The sequence below is a fragment of the Danio rerio genome, chromosome 9 (genome assembly GCF_052040795.2).
Source record: "Danio rerio strain M-AB ecotype USA chromosome 9, GRCz13ab, whole genome shotgun sequence".
NCBI lineage: Eukaryota > Metazoa > Chordata > Actinopteri > Cypriniformes > Danionidae > Danio > Danio rerio.
This window is the reverse complement of record NC_141029.1, coordinates 42422823-42437760: the sequence shown is the minus strand read 5'-3', so window position 1 is coordinate 42437760 and position 14938 is coordinate 42422823. Positions and strand designations below refer to the sequence as shown.

The window sequence follows — 14938 nt, the reverse complement described above, 5'->3', positions numbered from 1 at the left end:
CCAACAGGCCTCCAACTAAAATGCAAGCAAACTGAAAAGAACAAGCAGAGTTATTTCATAAAAGGAGAAAAAAATCATTTGAAAGAGATTTGCTGGTCTTGCTTAGCTAGTTTCTTTGCCTGGCAAAAGCTGGTGTTCAAATAGTTTGATAGATGCTAGAAATCTGTTCATACAAATTCAATAGTGTATAGATGAATGAGGCTACACTCATAAAGCTGCTTTTCAAATCAGGCCATTTTTCTTATGGTCATTGCTGCAAATTTATGTAACATTTATGTAACCAACTTGAAAGTAAATGAAAAGAAAGTCCCTTTAAGGCAGTGGTTCCCATATCTACGCCCTGCACAATTTGTATGTCTCTCTTATTTGATGCACAAGGATCAGTTCATGGATCTCTGTTAATGAGCTGATGATCTGAATCAGGTGTGTTAAGTAAGAAAGACATAAGCTGCGACCCAAATGGCACACCATGCACTGCATTTATGCTAAGTACGTATGCACTTACACACTCAACAGCATAGTATATGTACAGTTGAAGTCAGAATTATTACCCCCCTTTTGAATTATTATTTTTAAAAAATATTTCCCAAATGATGTTCAACAGAGCAAGACAAATTTCACAGTATGTCTGATAAAATTTTTTACTTCTAGAAAAGGCCTAATTATTTGATTTTGCCTAGAATAAAAGCAGTTTTTACATTTTTTAAAACCATTTTAAGGTCAAAATTATTAGCCCCTTTAAGCTATATATTTTTTCGATAGTTTACAAAACAAACCATCATTATACAATAACTTGACTAATTACCCTACCTAATTAACATAGTTAAGCCTTTAAATGTCACTTTAAGATGTATAGAAGTGTCTTGAAAAATATCTAGTAAAATATTATGTACTGTGATCATGGCAAAGATAAAAACAAATCAGTTATTAAAAATGAGTTATTAAAACTATTTTGTTTAGAAATGTGTTGAAAAAAATCCTCTCTCCGTTAAACAGAAATTGGGGAAAAAATAATAATTCAGGGGGTTAATAATTCTGACTTCAACTGTATGTAGCGTCATTCCAAATGGAACACTAACTTGTTTTTTTTTTTTTGCTAAACAAAAATTTAAACTGTTTCCCTGATGACGTTTGACAATTACCAAATTAGCTAAATAAATGGCCAAACTACCACATAATACCTGCTATGAGTATAACGACATTCACCATCGGGAGGTGCTATAATCACTCTTGTTGGAGAATTTTGCTTTCTCAATTAAAAATAAATAAAGTAATCCAACATCTGAAAGCTCTGCCACTTCCGTTACTTGAGCAAAGCAGCGGGTGTTCAGTGCGTGTCCAACAGTACACATTTCTTTTTACCAGTTGAATAAGTGCATCATCCATGTATTTAAATTGCACTTATTCTTTTTTAGAATTTCAGTGTGAATGCACTACTTACATTGTTATACAACAAAATGACATTGTATAGTGCATAAGAACGCAATTTGAGGTGCACATGTACAAAATGTGCAGGGCAGGGGCAGGAGGACAGGAATTGAGAACCACGGCTTTAAGACAAGTCATTAACCCTGCGACCATTTTGAAACATCTCTCATGCATTGTAAGTTTGTGGGTGTTTAAGTGGTGGTCGTCATGTGATTTGCATTTGAATGGCATAGGCAGGATATTTAACATAATGAGGTCAGAAGGGAAACAATTTACCTCACGTTCAATTCATACAGATTACAAACCCAAAGGACACTTGGTTAGTTTAAAAGTTGAGATTTTAAGCTTTATGGAGATGTATTTCTCATGTGTGGCGATTGTATTTGCTAAGATTATAGTGCAGGGGTCATCAAACTTGGTCTTGGAGGGCCATGTCCTGCAGAGTTTAGCCCCAGCTTGCCTCAACACACCAGTATTGAGGTTTCAAGTATACCTAATAAGACCTTGACTAGCTTGTTCAGGTGTGTTTCTTAAGGATTGGTACAAAACTCGGTGACCCCTGTTCTAGCACATTTGCTGACTCCAGAGGGTTCATAACAGTGAAGCTGTAGAAACTGTCATAAACACTCATGTCTGGATCTAGCACCTCCCCTATAGAATCATCAGCCTATAGGTGCCTATAGCTCAATTATTGGCACCTTTACTAGAAGGAAGGGCTTTCTTTGTGAGAGCAGCCATATTGACCATTACATTTTCCCCTTAGAAAACTATACGAGTGACATGAATTGAGTTGTTTGAGACTTCACGCACACACATTCTGAGTGGAATGGCTGGATTTTTCTTCTGGTATTTTTTCTGGCTCAACCTTTAGGCTAAAAAGTTGATATGTGCATAAAAACTAACCAAGCTTAACACACTTTAAAAACAAAGTCAAGCTTAATTTAAATCTACAGTAATACTAACTGTTGTCTACATTCGCTTTTGTAGCCACTGGATATAACAGTGTACAAATAATTTAAGAAATCATTTGTTAATTGCCTCCATTCTCAAACAGATTACTGACTCACAGTTTTTACTTAGCAACAATTACTATTACACTAATTATTCAAAATGCTTCTATTCCATTCACTTCAGAGACCATTAGTGTACTGCTTCCAAGGTAACAGGCAATTCATTTTGATGTGTGACCAAAAGTGGTTTAATTTATCTTTTCCCTGGTTTCTTATTAACATGCAAACCACAGTGAGAATATCCTGCTCATGGTGAGAAGGTGAATATGACATACTGTAATGTATTACAGCTTGCTGGTTTTATAAGGCTTTATTTAAATATAACATTTAACATATATCCAATATTGATGGTATGAAATTATACATATTGATGCAGGATATTTATGATATTATTGTATGTATTATCATATATTATTCATAATACCATTCGACATGTTAATGGACGATACAAAAAAAACTTAATTCAGTTGTTAGGCAAGTGAGGCCAAAAAACATCCACAAAAAAGACATTACAGTATCCCACATGAATAAACATGCAGTCTGATCTGAATCCGACATTTGTAAAAGTAAGTCATGACTTCTTCTGACTTTGTACTTCTTATCTTATATGCAATAATGATCTCAAATACAGCAATTTAACTGGTTATCATTCTTGCTAATGTAAAACTGGTGTATATACTGTACCACTGGAAACCCCCTCAGAAAAAAATAGTCATAACATTGAAAATATTGTACTGTAGCACTTAAAGGTTTAGTTCACCCAAAAGTGAATATTCTGTTATTAATTATTCACTTTTATGTCGGTTTAAACCCCTGAGACCCTGAAAGCAAGCTTATCCTCCATAACCAGCAACAGTCTGAGACGTTCAAAGTCCTGAAAAGGAACCAAAAAGGTTGTGAAAACATTCCATGAGACTTCAGTGGTTCAACAGTAATTATGTGTCTCTACAAAAGCGCTTTTACATGGTAAAAAAGAACATCTTCTGCATCAGGTCAGGGCATTAACAAACAAAGTTGTTTTTACAGATTATTGGTGCACAAAAGTGTTCTTGGAGCTTCGTATGATTGCAGTTGAACCAGTGAAGTCACATTTGATGTTATGTTTTTGGTTGAGAGAGCTATGGAGGATGAGAGAGCTCCTGGATTTCATCTAAAATATCTTGATTTGAGTTCTGAAGGGTGGCACTGTGGCTCAGTGGTTTGAAGGTTGCTGGTTCGAGTCCTGGCTGTGCCAGTTAGCATTTCTGTGTGGAGTTCTCTCTGTGTTGGGGTAGATTTCCTCCGGGCAGTATTGCCAGATATAGCTGACTTTTTCCAGCCCAAAAGCTGTCTAATACCCCCTAAAACGCACAAAAAAAATCCCAGTATATTAGATTATTATTTTATTTATTTTAAGTTTATTTAAGTCGTTAACCTAGTTACTTTAACTGTCAGAATTTTTAACCATACAGCAAGCAACACCAGCAATCACAGAACCACAACATAACCAAAACACTGCCCCCCCCCTCACACACACACAGCATTTAATGTTTTTTTACTTTCGAATACACTTGTCTTATTTGGCATTTTAACTTCTTTTGAACTTAATTAGACACCGCTTGTCAGTCAGCTAAGGCTTCCATGTTTGTTCTTGCTGTCAAATGTGAAAAAAAAAAATGGAGTTTAACTGGAGGTGCTGCATGATGCGCGTGCTCGGAAAGGGTCATATTTGTCTAAGGAATTTCCTTTCCTTCCTTATGCACTCGCCACTACTAAGTGAATTGAGTAGGAGCAGACTATTATGTTTTGGTGAACAAGTTGAATTAAAAATTTTTGTTTCAAATCTGCCCAAATTTTGTCTATCCGCTTATGCTATTTTTTTTTACCTGAACAATCAAATTCAAAACCGCCCAATTAGGTGGGAAACCTCCAAATCTGGCAACACTGCCTTCAGGTGCTCTAGTTTCCCCCCAGAGTCCAAAGCTTGCCCCAAAACATGCACTATAGGTGATTTGGGTAAGCCACATTTTCCAGTGTTTAAGAGTGTGTGAATGAGTGTGTATGGGTGTTTCCCTCTACTGGGTTGTGCCTAAAATGGCATTCGCTGCGTAAAACATTTACCGGAATAGTTGGCGGTTCATTCCGTTGTGGCGACCTCTGAAATAGAGACTAAGCTGAAGGAAAATGAATGAATGAATGAATGAATGAGTTCTGAAGATGAATGAAGGTCTCAGGGGATTGAAATGACATGATGGTTGAGTAATTAATAATATCATTTTTCTTTTTTGGGTGAACTAACCCTTTAAGGGCTGCAAGTTATCCCCAAAATGAAGCATTTTGGTGTCTCACACCATCTCTGTCCCCAGCATTAAAATGCTTCATCAGGGCTATAAAAGAGCACTTTTGCAAAGGCTCATCATCGTTAATTTAAGGACTGACAGCACACAAGAGCAGCTCTTGAATCTTAGATGATCTTAAAACAATGCTAAGCTCAGGCTGAAAAAGTCATTGTCCGCTGGAGTAGAAAAAGACTGGCGTTCCTCTTTCTCTGCGGCGTGACGGGATTAAATCATCAGTCTTAAACTGAATCACACAGCATCGACGAATCTAAATGTAACTGGTCAGGTGTAAAATGAGCTAAACCATCCTAATACCAGAGGCGTTTCCTCCCAAATGAAATCTTTTTAATCACATGAGCCGTGAAGTAATCAGAGCAGTCGGACAACAGAACGAAAATGTCATCGACGTTCTTTTACACGTGTAACTCTGCGCGGTTACTGAATATTGTGCTCTTACAGTCATCAGCCTTTCAGCAAATGTGCTCATCGAGAGATCACTACCAGCAGAATGTCAGATACATCCTTCAGCTCTCTCTCTCTTTGGTCCTGCAGTATATACTGTCTGGATATTGTTCATATTTACACAGGAGTATAGTGACTGCTTCAAGAATACATGTGAAGCATGACTTCTCATACTTTAAGGCACTCATAGGGCTCTATTTTGACGGTCCATGCGCAGAGCGCAAAACGCAGGGCGCAAACGCTTTCAGGGCGTGTCAGGACGCGTTTTTGCTAATTTAAGGACAGGAAAATCTGCCTTGCGCCATGGCGCATGGTCTAAAAGTGTTGAGTTTATTTTCTTAATGAGTTATAGGTGTGTTTTGAGAATAAACCAATTAGAGTCTCATCTCCCATTCCCTTTAAGAGCCAGCTGCGTCGCGCCAAGAGCGCATTCGCTATTTACAGGACGCAAAGTAAGTCTAATTGGAAAAATTAGCATTTCACAAGCAAACAGTTAACAGTTTTTTTTACAGAAAACTGTAAAACAGAGCATCTACTGCGTGAGAATGAGAGATAATGGAACTACTTTCACATTCGCTCTTGGAAAGGGAAACCTTTACGCACAGACATCAATTAGTCTATAAATAAATACTTTTGTTTGTTAAGCGCAAATATTCATTTCAAAACTATTTCTAAATTCAGTTCTAATTTCCAGCAAACTAATAAATTAATAATAATAACAAAATGTGCTCAAAAACCTGAGTTATATCCTTAAACAGATGCTGTGCCCCATATGGTCTAAAACCTGACAGGTGGGCAAATCTAAGCTTGTTTTTAATAAAACAAATATACATATGGATATAATAAATAATACTGCTAATAATAACATTATACAAAAGCAAATTGTTATGAATTGAACTGAAAAAGCCTCCCGAGATGAAGAAGACATAAAAGCAGTGGTTTTTCATATTTATGTAGGCTAGAAAATAGTATATTTTGTAATATTGTAATCCTTTATATTTATATCCTATATCTATTCTTATTATATCCTTTATATATCCTTAATAGTTAAATTTTTTTCATATGTAAAGATATTTGCCTATTGATCTCTTGTGCGTATTAAGCAGTGCGTAAGCGAGGCGCAACTCTGCGCCGGAGTTTAGTCTGGGTTAGTTTTGGTCTAATGAAAAATCTATTATAGTTTCTCAAAATAGCAACTCGCCAGCGGTCCGCCTCAGAACGCCTTCCTTGTAGACCAGAACGCCTATGGGCGCACAAATGAGCGCTAATGCATTTGCTATTTAAACAGCAACGCCTCAAAACGACTCTTGCCCCAAGCTGAAACTACCAAAAGACTATTGCGCCACGCCTTGCGCCACACTGCGCCGGGTGTATGATAGGGCCCATAGTGTGTCTGTGTTACCTTTGTTTTGAAACAGTTTTGTCAGTGAAATGTAGCAAAACATGAACACTTGAATACAAAATTATTAGCCCTCCTGGAAGGTTTTACTTTTTTTTTTTTTTTTGAATGTAGGTGATGGTTAAAGGACATATTTATTCCAATACTGTATATTTTAAACATAATAGTTTTAATAACCCATTTCTAATAAGTTATTTATTTTGTCATTGCCATGATAACAGTACATAACACTTTAGTTATTTGCAATTTAGTGGCTTAACTAGGTTAATTTGGTTAATTAGGCCAGTCATTGGACACCAGTGGTTTGTTCTGTATCCAGTTGAAAAAAAAATATAATAAAATTCACATTGAATCCTTTAAAGAGCCCCTATTATGGGTTTTTGAAAATGAGCTTCCATGCAGTGTGTAACACAGCACTAAGTGAATAAAAGCATCCAGTTGAGGTTTAAATCTGAAAGTGCATCGTGTTTAAATCTATTGATTCTTAAATGAACTAGTCGACTGAAGGGCGTCACACAACGAATGCGCTGCTCGGTGCTGCAACATGACGCGCACATGACAGTTGAAAGTATCGCACACCAGACACATTTGGATGCAATGAAACTAATCAGATGGTGCTCTGTGGTGCGGCAGAAATATAAACAGTCCTGTTTTGGCTGGGCGCCGGTGTGTGTACCCTGATAGAAACCTTATGTTTAGAATCTATGTTTAGAAACCTTCTATGTTTAGAATTCAAAACTGCATGGTGCTGCGTGGCGATGTGCGTCGCCTAGTGGCACTTCTTGTGTGTGAACCCCTACAGAGTCCAATGAATGAATGAATGGAGTTGGGTTCGGATCTTTTGATTGAACACATCTATACGGTACATCACCAAATATGTAGTACCGCATCTGGTAAAGAGTAAACACGCTTTTCCTTCAGACACTAGCATGAGCACAGGGGATCACAGGATTAATCATGATGCGTAGATGACAAACACAGACAGATGGAGATTCGGCTGTGGGGAATAAAGGGTTAAAGTGTATTTTCACAACAATACTTCAGAATAGCCAACCTATAGTGCTGTGTTTGTTTCTGTCATTATTCTGTTTGATACGATAACCTACCCTGCAAAGCAAGATTCGTTTGCAGGAAGGAAAGAGCAGCAGAGACTGTTATGTATAGAACTTTGTCAGACTTTGACAAGGACTTTGTCAATATCTGTGGCAGTTCATTTGGACCAGTTTCTTCCTCCCGTTCATAACATGTAAGTGTCATTTAAATTGTTGCCTTGTTTTGTGTAGTCTGCAAAATATTTATTTAATTGTGTGTCACAATTAAATGTAATTATTTTGTGACAATTAAATGTCACAAAAGTTGAAATGGCCCCACGCGGCTTGTAATCACGTATCTATTATAGATCAGTGCTTGTATTGTATCTCTCAGGTCAAATCTTTATGGGGCTATTCACTAATCTAAATAAATAAATTCAAATTCAAAAATGCAAGTTTAAATGAAAAAAAAAAATATATATATACATTGGTTTGTTTTTTTGACATGTTCAAATAAGATTTTTTTCCCCTTATTCACTAAAGCACAGGTGTCAAAGCAGTTCCTAGAGGGCCACAGCTCTGCACAGTTTAGTTCCAACCATAATTAAACACACCTACTCAAACTAATTGAATCCTTCAGGCATGTTTGAAACCTGCAGGTAAGTGTGTTTAATTAGGTTTGGAACTAAACTGTGCAGAGCTGCGGCCCTCCAGGAATTGAATTTGACACACTTGCACTAAAACAGTGTGCCTCAAATACACAGTTTGTGACTGGTCAATTAGTCGTACATGAACAATATTTTTATTAGCGTTGCAACAACAACAAAACCTGATTAAACAAAGAAATTTTTCTTACAAAATAATAATCTCAAGTTTTTAAATCGTTTTGAGTTGTCCATGCATGACAATTTACATGCCTTTTTAGTTTGCTAGTCTAAGGAATTGTATATATATTATATATAAGGAATTAATTCACCTGCAAATCAAATGTCAGTAGATTTTAATCTAGAATATTTTAACATGATTTTCCCCATGCCTATCCTTTTATATTTCAATTGTGTGTGTGTATGTATATATATATATATATATATATATATATATATATATATATATATATATATATATATATATATATATATATATATATATATATTTCTGTTTATTTCACCCCAAATGTGCTGTAACAATGATTTTACAGTGACCATGTGTGTGAAATTTATTATTGAGCAAAAAACAAACCTACAGTATTACATGGCTTATCAAAATGTATAAGACAATGCGAAAGTCATAAAATGTTTTTATCCTTATTGACCTTTAACACGGTAACATTTATTTATTGATAATTGTTTATTTTGTGTCCACACAGATGGAAACACCTTGGAGATATTCCAGCTATGTTTTTGGGACATCATAAGGGTAAGTAAATACCTGTAGTTTTGTTAGTTTTAAATATTTTGTTGTTGAAAAAGGCATTTAGGCATTCAGTTGTTTAGGCATTTGATTGTAAACAGTTATTTTCATTAATAAAATTGAGGGCAGAGAAGTTAACAGAACATAAATGGAAATATGGAAAAGTAAGTACAACGAATGAAATAAATAAAACAACATTGGTATTTGAAAATGGAACAAAAATGACAGAATTGTGTGTGCATGCTGGCTGTAATGTGCCAAAAGCAATTAAACTCACAAATGTTGCAACAGAGGGCTCAGAAACACTGAGCTTGAGTCATCAGATCCTCATGAGTTTCAGCACAGATGTTGAGCCACATCGTTCTGACAGCATTCTGGAAAATGCAGTTTCCAGACATCAGTGTGACCACAAGGCTCATGCAAAAGTGCCTTCAGAAAATGTTAAAGATCACAGCGGGTTGCGACAGTTGAATTCTATGTGACTGTTAAAATAACACCTGGATGTGAGGGGATGGAGGGAAAATGAAGATAACCACTAACTCCTGCTTGCAGCATTTGGAATAAAAGTTTAAGCTTGTTGAAACCATTTCATAGTTCCAGTTTCCACTGGCCTACTTGTTAGCTTTTAATCAGTGTTTTAAATTAAAACCATGCTGTTCCTCAGGCAGGAAAATCAATTTAAGCAATTCATTTCAGGTGCTTAATATAGTCGTTTCCTCTCGCAGGTGTCAGAGTTTGAGAGTACAGTCACTAATTACTGCTCACTGTAGTGTGTGCAGATGAAAGGGCAACTTATTTTGCGTTATGTTTCTGAGCTTTAAACTGATTCTTCCATCGCTCCTAATAAAGTTGCAGTCTCTTGACGGTGATAGGTGCTGCCTTGGTTTTGATGGAATTTAAATTGCCGTTTCCTTGTTGAATATTCAGCACAAAATAAATGCACTGCCGTCTGTTCTGGAATGGCAAACAATCTGACGCAGTGTTCTTTTGTTGAGGAGTTCAGTGATACTTGTGACAAGACATTTCAAAACCTTGAGGAATGGAAAGTGTTAGCTGATTCATTTACAACACTATTTTTCTCTGCATGATTGAGGATTCAGCAGGAAAAATGCTAATAAAGTGCTTGGATATGAGACCCTGTGACAGGATATGCTTAATTTTGAATATATCAATTATTTTTCTCAATTATTTGCTTTCTTTTTAATTTGATGGTTATTTTAACAGTGCTTTAGATCTTAGGTCTCAAATTCGATTCCTGGAGGGCCGCAGCTCTGCACAGTTTTGCTCCAACTCTAATCAAACATAGCCGATCCAGATAATTAAGGTGTTCAAGACTACTAGAGACTATTAAGCAGGTGTGGGTGGGCGGTGGTTGGAGCTAAGCTGTGCAAAGCTGTGGTCCTCCAGGAATTACGATTGAGACCATTGCTTTAGATGGTTTTTTTAATTTTATGGTTATTAAAATTTAATAAAAGGCATGTCCAAATATCTAAACATAAAATTACTAAACAAATTTTATTTAACAACAAATAAAATAAATAAAACAATGTCATTTTAGGAACTCTTTACAATTTTATTTAATTCATGTTAAAATGAAAACATGGAAGAATAACTGTGCAATAAATCTTAAAAAATTACATTATTCATATTTTTATTGTAGTCTGTCGTATAATCTGCTGGAAAACAATGAACCATTTCTGTCTTTAGACAAACTTATAAAAAACAAATTATTATTTATTTCATGAACATGCTTCAGTTTCTATGTGTATGATAATAGATCTGATAAAAAGTTCATTTATTTTTTTGTTCTGTAAAAAACAAAAGATGTTTTTGAAGAATGTTAAAATTGAGTAACCAGTAGTTATTCTTCCATGTTTTCATTTTAACATGAAAAAAAAAATTTAATTTTAAAGAGTTTCTAAAGTGACATTCTGGTTAATTTCCTTAATTTGGATAGGAGACCACATGAAAAAGATAACTGCAGGTTATTGCTGGTGTCCAGACAATTGATTCTACCCGTCAGATTATGCTACCAACACTGTATTTGAATGGTTCTGAGGTTAGGGTTAGGTAGATTAGTGCGATATTACAGCTTCATATCACACTAATTCACATTAAAATTTACATTGGTAGCAAAATCTTATGGGTAGCATACTGCGTAATCAAAATGTGCTACCTACTTTTTGAATGAGACAATCTGACAAGGTAGGACAAATCGACAGAACACCGCAAGTAGTTGTTTGTGAGACCAGCAGAGTTTTACATAGTCCTCATCACATATTGATTAAATGCATAGCTCTACTTCATTGATTTGTTCAAATTATGTGACATTCAGTGTTATGAAATCTTTTTGTAACCGGTTTCTAGTTCTGTTTGTCTTTTCCATTTAGTGGAAATCTTAGGGCCCTATAACACCCTTAAAACCCTAATTTTTCTTTAGGTATTGCCCTCCCTGCTGGTCCTAAGCACTCAGAAGGGACCCTACAGAGCTCATATCCCGATTCTAGTCTTTCTGCCTGGGATCTGAACTCACCCCATAGCCCCGACCTCTTGCTTGCAGCTGAGCAGTGGCTGGGGGTTCGGCGGTGAAGTGGCTCCCTTCCACAGCTACTGCAGGAGAACCCTGTAGGTGAAACACCTACTGAGGGTAAGTTTCACAGATCTTTTAGAGGTAATATTACATCAAAAGCTCAAAAGGAACCACTAACTCCCACGAGAACCCTAAACCCTCAGCAAACCAGTCATACTTAAGGAAATAGTTCAACCCAAAATGAAAAGTGCTGCATTATTCATTTACCTTCAAGCCATCTTGGATGTATAGGCCTTTGTTCTTAAAAAAAAAACACACAAAAAAAGCAAGGGGTGTTATGTTAAATAATATCCAGAGCTTTGTAATGGTGTTTGAGTTCACATGAACAGAAGTTGGTATAGTTTATATCAAGTTTTATTACAAAAATCAATCACTTTGTTTTTGAAGATGTCCATGAACTCTCTGGAATCATTTAGGTTACATGTGTGATCGATAGATGCACTTTTTGGAGCATCTCTAATCACTCTTATTATAAAGCTGTGAAGATCAAGGATATTATTTAAATAGCTCTTATTGTTTTGTCTGAAATAAGAATGGCATGTACATCAAGCCTGTAGCCAGGGGGGGTTCAGTTGGTTCCGAAGACCCACCCCTCACTGGCAGAGGTCCAGAATTTTGACTGCTTTGCCATCATAAATAGTAAAAATAACCCATCAAAAAGGCTTTAAGACCAAACGGAATCCTTTGTTGGCTGTCACTTTGGTGTGACTTCAGCTAATCAGTTTTGCCCATACAAACAATAATTTGTCATGAGTCCATGAGTATGAGTTTTTAGATAGAGAAAACATTTGGAAGTAACTTTTATTCACAATCTTTGACCTTATTCTAAGCGATCTTAAATCCCCTTCTTATTATTATGTTTTAATATTTTATCATTAAAATGGCCAAATTCTGACTGAGGACAGTTAAATGTGCTGGCCAGTTTGTTATTTGTCTAGTATATGACAATAGTCTACAGTTTTTAATTTAAAACTTTTTCTTCTAATGATGTATAATGTAAAAATTTGGATTTTTAAAATAAACATTTTTTATGTTGTTATAATGTTGCCATGTTGGTTATGTTGACCATCCAACAATTCAGCAAAAATAATTCGACTAAAAATAATGCTTAAAATGTCAGTAATATGCAGTATTTAAATATCTTAATTAAATATAAAATAAGCACAAAACGAAAAATAAAAGAACCACCCATTTCACCAGGCTGGCTATGGGCCTGTCCATGTAGGAAAAACCTGAGGGTAAGTAAGTTTTTGCATGATCTTCATTAAGCCTGGTTTATACTTCTGCGTCGAGTGATCGGCGTGACCCACGCACATGCAATGCCCGTAGCCGTGCATTTATACTTCTGTGCACTGTTTTTGTTGCTCTGCGGTAACATGTGAGAAACGCTAGCTGGCAGTAGGTGTTTATGTTTCTTTGTGTTGAGTTTCTTCGCTGGTGTTTTGTTTTTTCTGAACGCTACCTTAATGTACTAGTAGCTCAAACTCGCTCATTTTGAGGCTGGAATCGGCGGATGTGCAACAATGAATGTGCAACTATGCGTCTACACGTAGGCTGCGCTGGAGCATATGCGTGTGCCTGACGCAAACATAAAAATCAGCCCTTAGAGTGACCAATCCACTAAAATTGTCAATAGTACCTGGATGCAGCCTTTATATGCAAGCTGAGATTGCATCACTCAGCGATGCAATGTCAGACAAAATACACTCAATGAAGTGAGAGACGGTGCGTGCATTGAAAAGCATTGGATGCAGCTCAGATATCACTGCACCAAGTCTGCATCCAAACCCCTTTCAAAATTGTAGTATGTAAATTGTTTAGGTTAAGAGTCAAGTTAAAAATGCAGTTCATCCAAGAATGAAAATTCTGTCATCATTCACTGACCCTCCACTGACACTCATTTTTTCTCTGTGTTAAAACAAAAGAAGATATTTTGAAGAATGTTGAAATTTGGTAAACATTTACTTGAGTATGTATAGTCAGTAGTTGCTAGCACTCTTCAACACATCTTCTTTTGTGCTCAACAGAAAAAGTTTCAGGGTGAATAAATGATGACATAATTTTTACTTTTGTGTAAACTATACTTTTAAGCAAGTACTGTACACAAAGCTGTCTCACTACCTTACTTTGATTCACAACGATAAGCGTTTTCAAATTATGTGTTCACATGTACGTCACATCTCTAAACCAAGATTGAAGACCCGACTGTGACATGGCATGTGTTGAAGATGCAGTTGAATTCATATGGATTACATATGAGTAATTGCTTTGTATTCATATTTAATCTGAATCATTTTTTAATAAATTCAGCTGACCTTTTGGTCTGGTGGAAACACTTTTAGCTTAGCTTAGCATAAATAATTGAATCGGATTAGACCATTAGCTTCCCATTAAAAAAATTAAAAAGAGTTTAGATTATTTTCCTTTTTCAAGCTGGACTCTTCTGTAGTTACATAGTAAGACTAAAGCTGTGGTCACACTGGACTTTTCTCCCCATAGAGTTCCATTCATGCACACACAAATGCGTCAGACTGGAAACGCAAGCACGCGCGACAAGGTTTGCTTCGTTGCAAAGTTCAAGCTTGGTGAACTTGGTGACCTGCGAAATCACTTGACTGCATGAGACCAATCGAAGATCAAAACATGATCTCTTGGACAGAAATTTTTAATATGGACCAATCGCTCACTTTTTTAAAAATGTCTAATCATCATGTTTAATCCTGCCCCTTTTCATGGTGCCGTACAATAGAATTTCGCATGCCCAAACTTTAGTGTGACGGCAGCATAAGATGGATTTTGTAGGCAGATATGTCTAGGAGCTATACTCTCAATCAGGCGTAATAATCAAGGAACTTTGCTGCCGTACAACGGCTGCAGCGACACAATAGTAATACTCAGCACTGTTACCTAATTACCTTGCTGGGACTATTTTCTGGTGCTGCAAAATATAATTCCACCTGACCTGGAGATCGGCTAAATAGAATAAAAAATCATAAACTCAACAGTTTAACCCTTAAGAGGTTGTAAAATGAGCCTATTTCTAAAAAAGGTAAAGTGTTCCTTTTAAAAGTAGACAAAAGCAAGTACAAGTTGGTTTTGGGAGAAGTTTTGAGAAGGTGAGTTGGTTAAAATCACAGCCTGTTTGTTATCTCCATTTTACAAAAGTACAACATTCTGTTGTCATTGTGAGTAGACCAGCTATTACTTTGAATGATGTCTTGCTCTTATCTGTACGACCAGAAACAGCTGAGTATTTAAGTGTTTTCCATTTGATGTAGAAAAATAAATAA

General features: G+C 36.1%; 1 protein-coding gene across 3 annotated transcripts in view; it reads right to left on the bottom strand.

The window, feature by feature from the left end:
• vwc2l (von Willebrand factor C domain containing 2 like) overlaps positions 1-14938 on the bottom strand; it is a 71582-nt gene that overhangs the window by 39886 nt on the left and 16758 nt on the right. Inside the window, exon 3 of one of the 3 annotated variants that reach the window (XM_087265809.1) lies at positions 11592-11696. The exons of the other annotated variants lie outside the window; for them this stretch is intronic. Coding sequence (XP_087121935.1) covers positions 11592-11696 — 105 coding nt within the window. The remainder of the gene's footprint in view (positions 1-11591; positions 11697-14938) is intronic. 3 annotated transcript variants of the gene reach the window in all.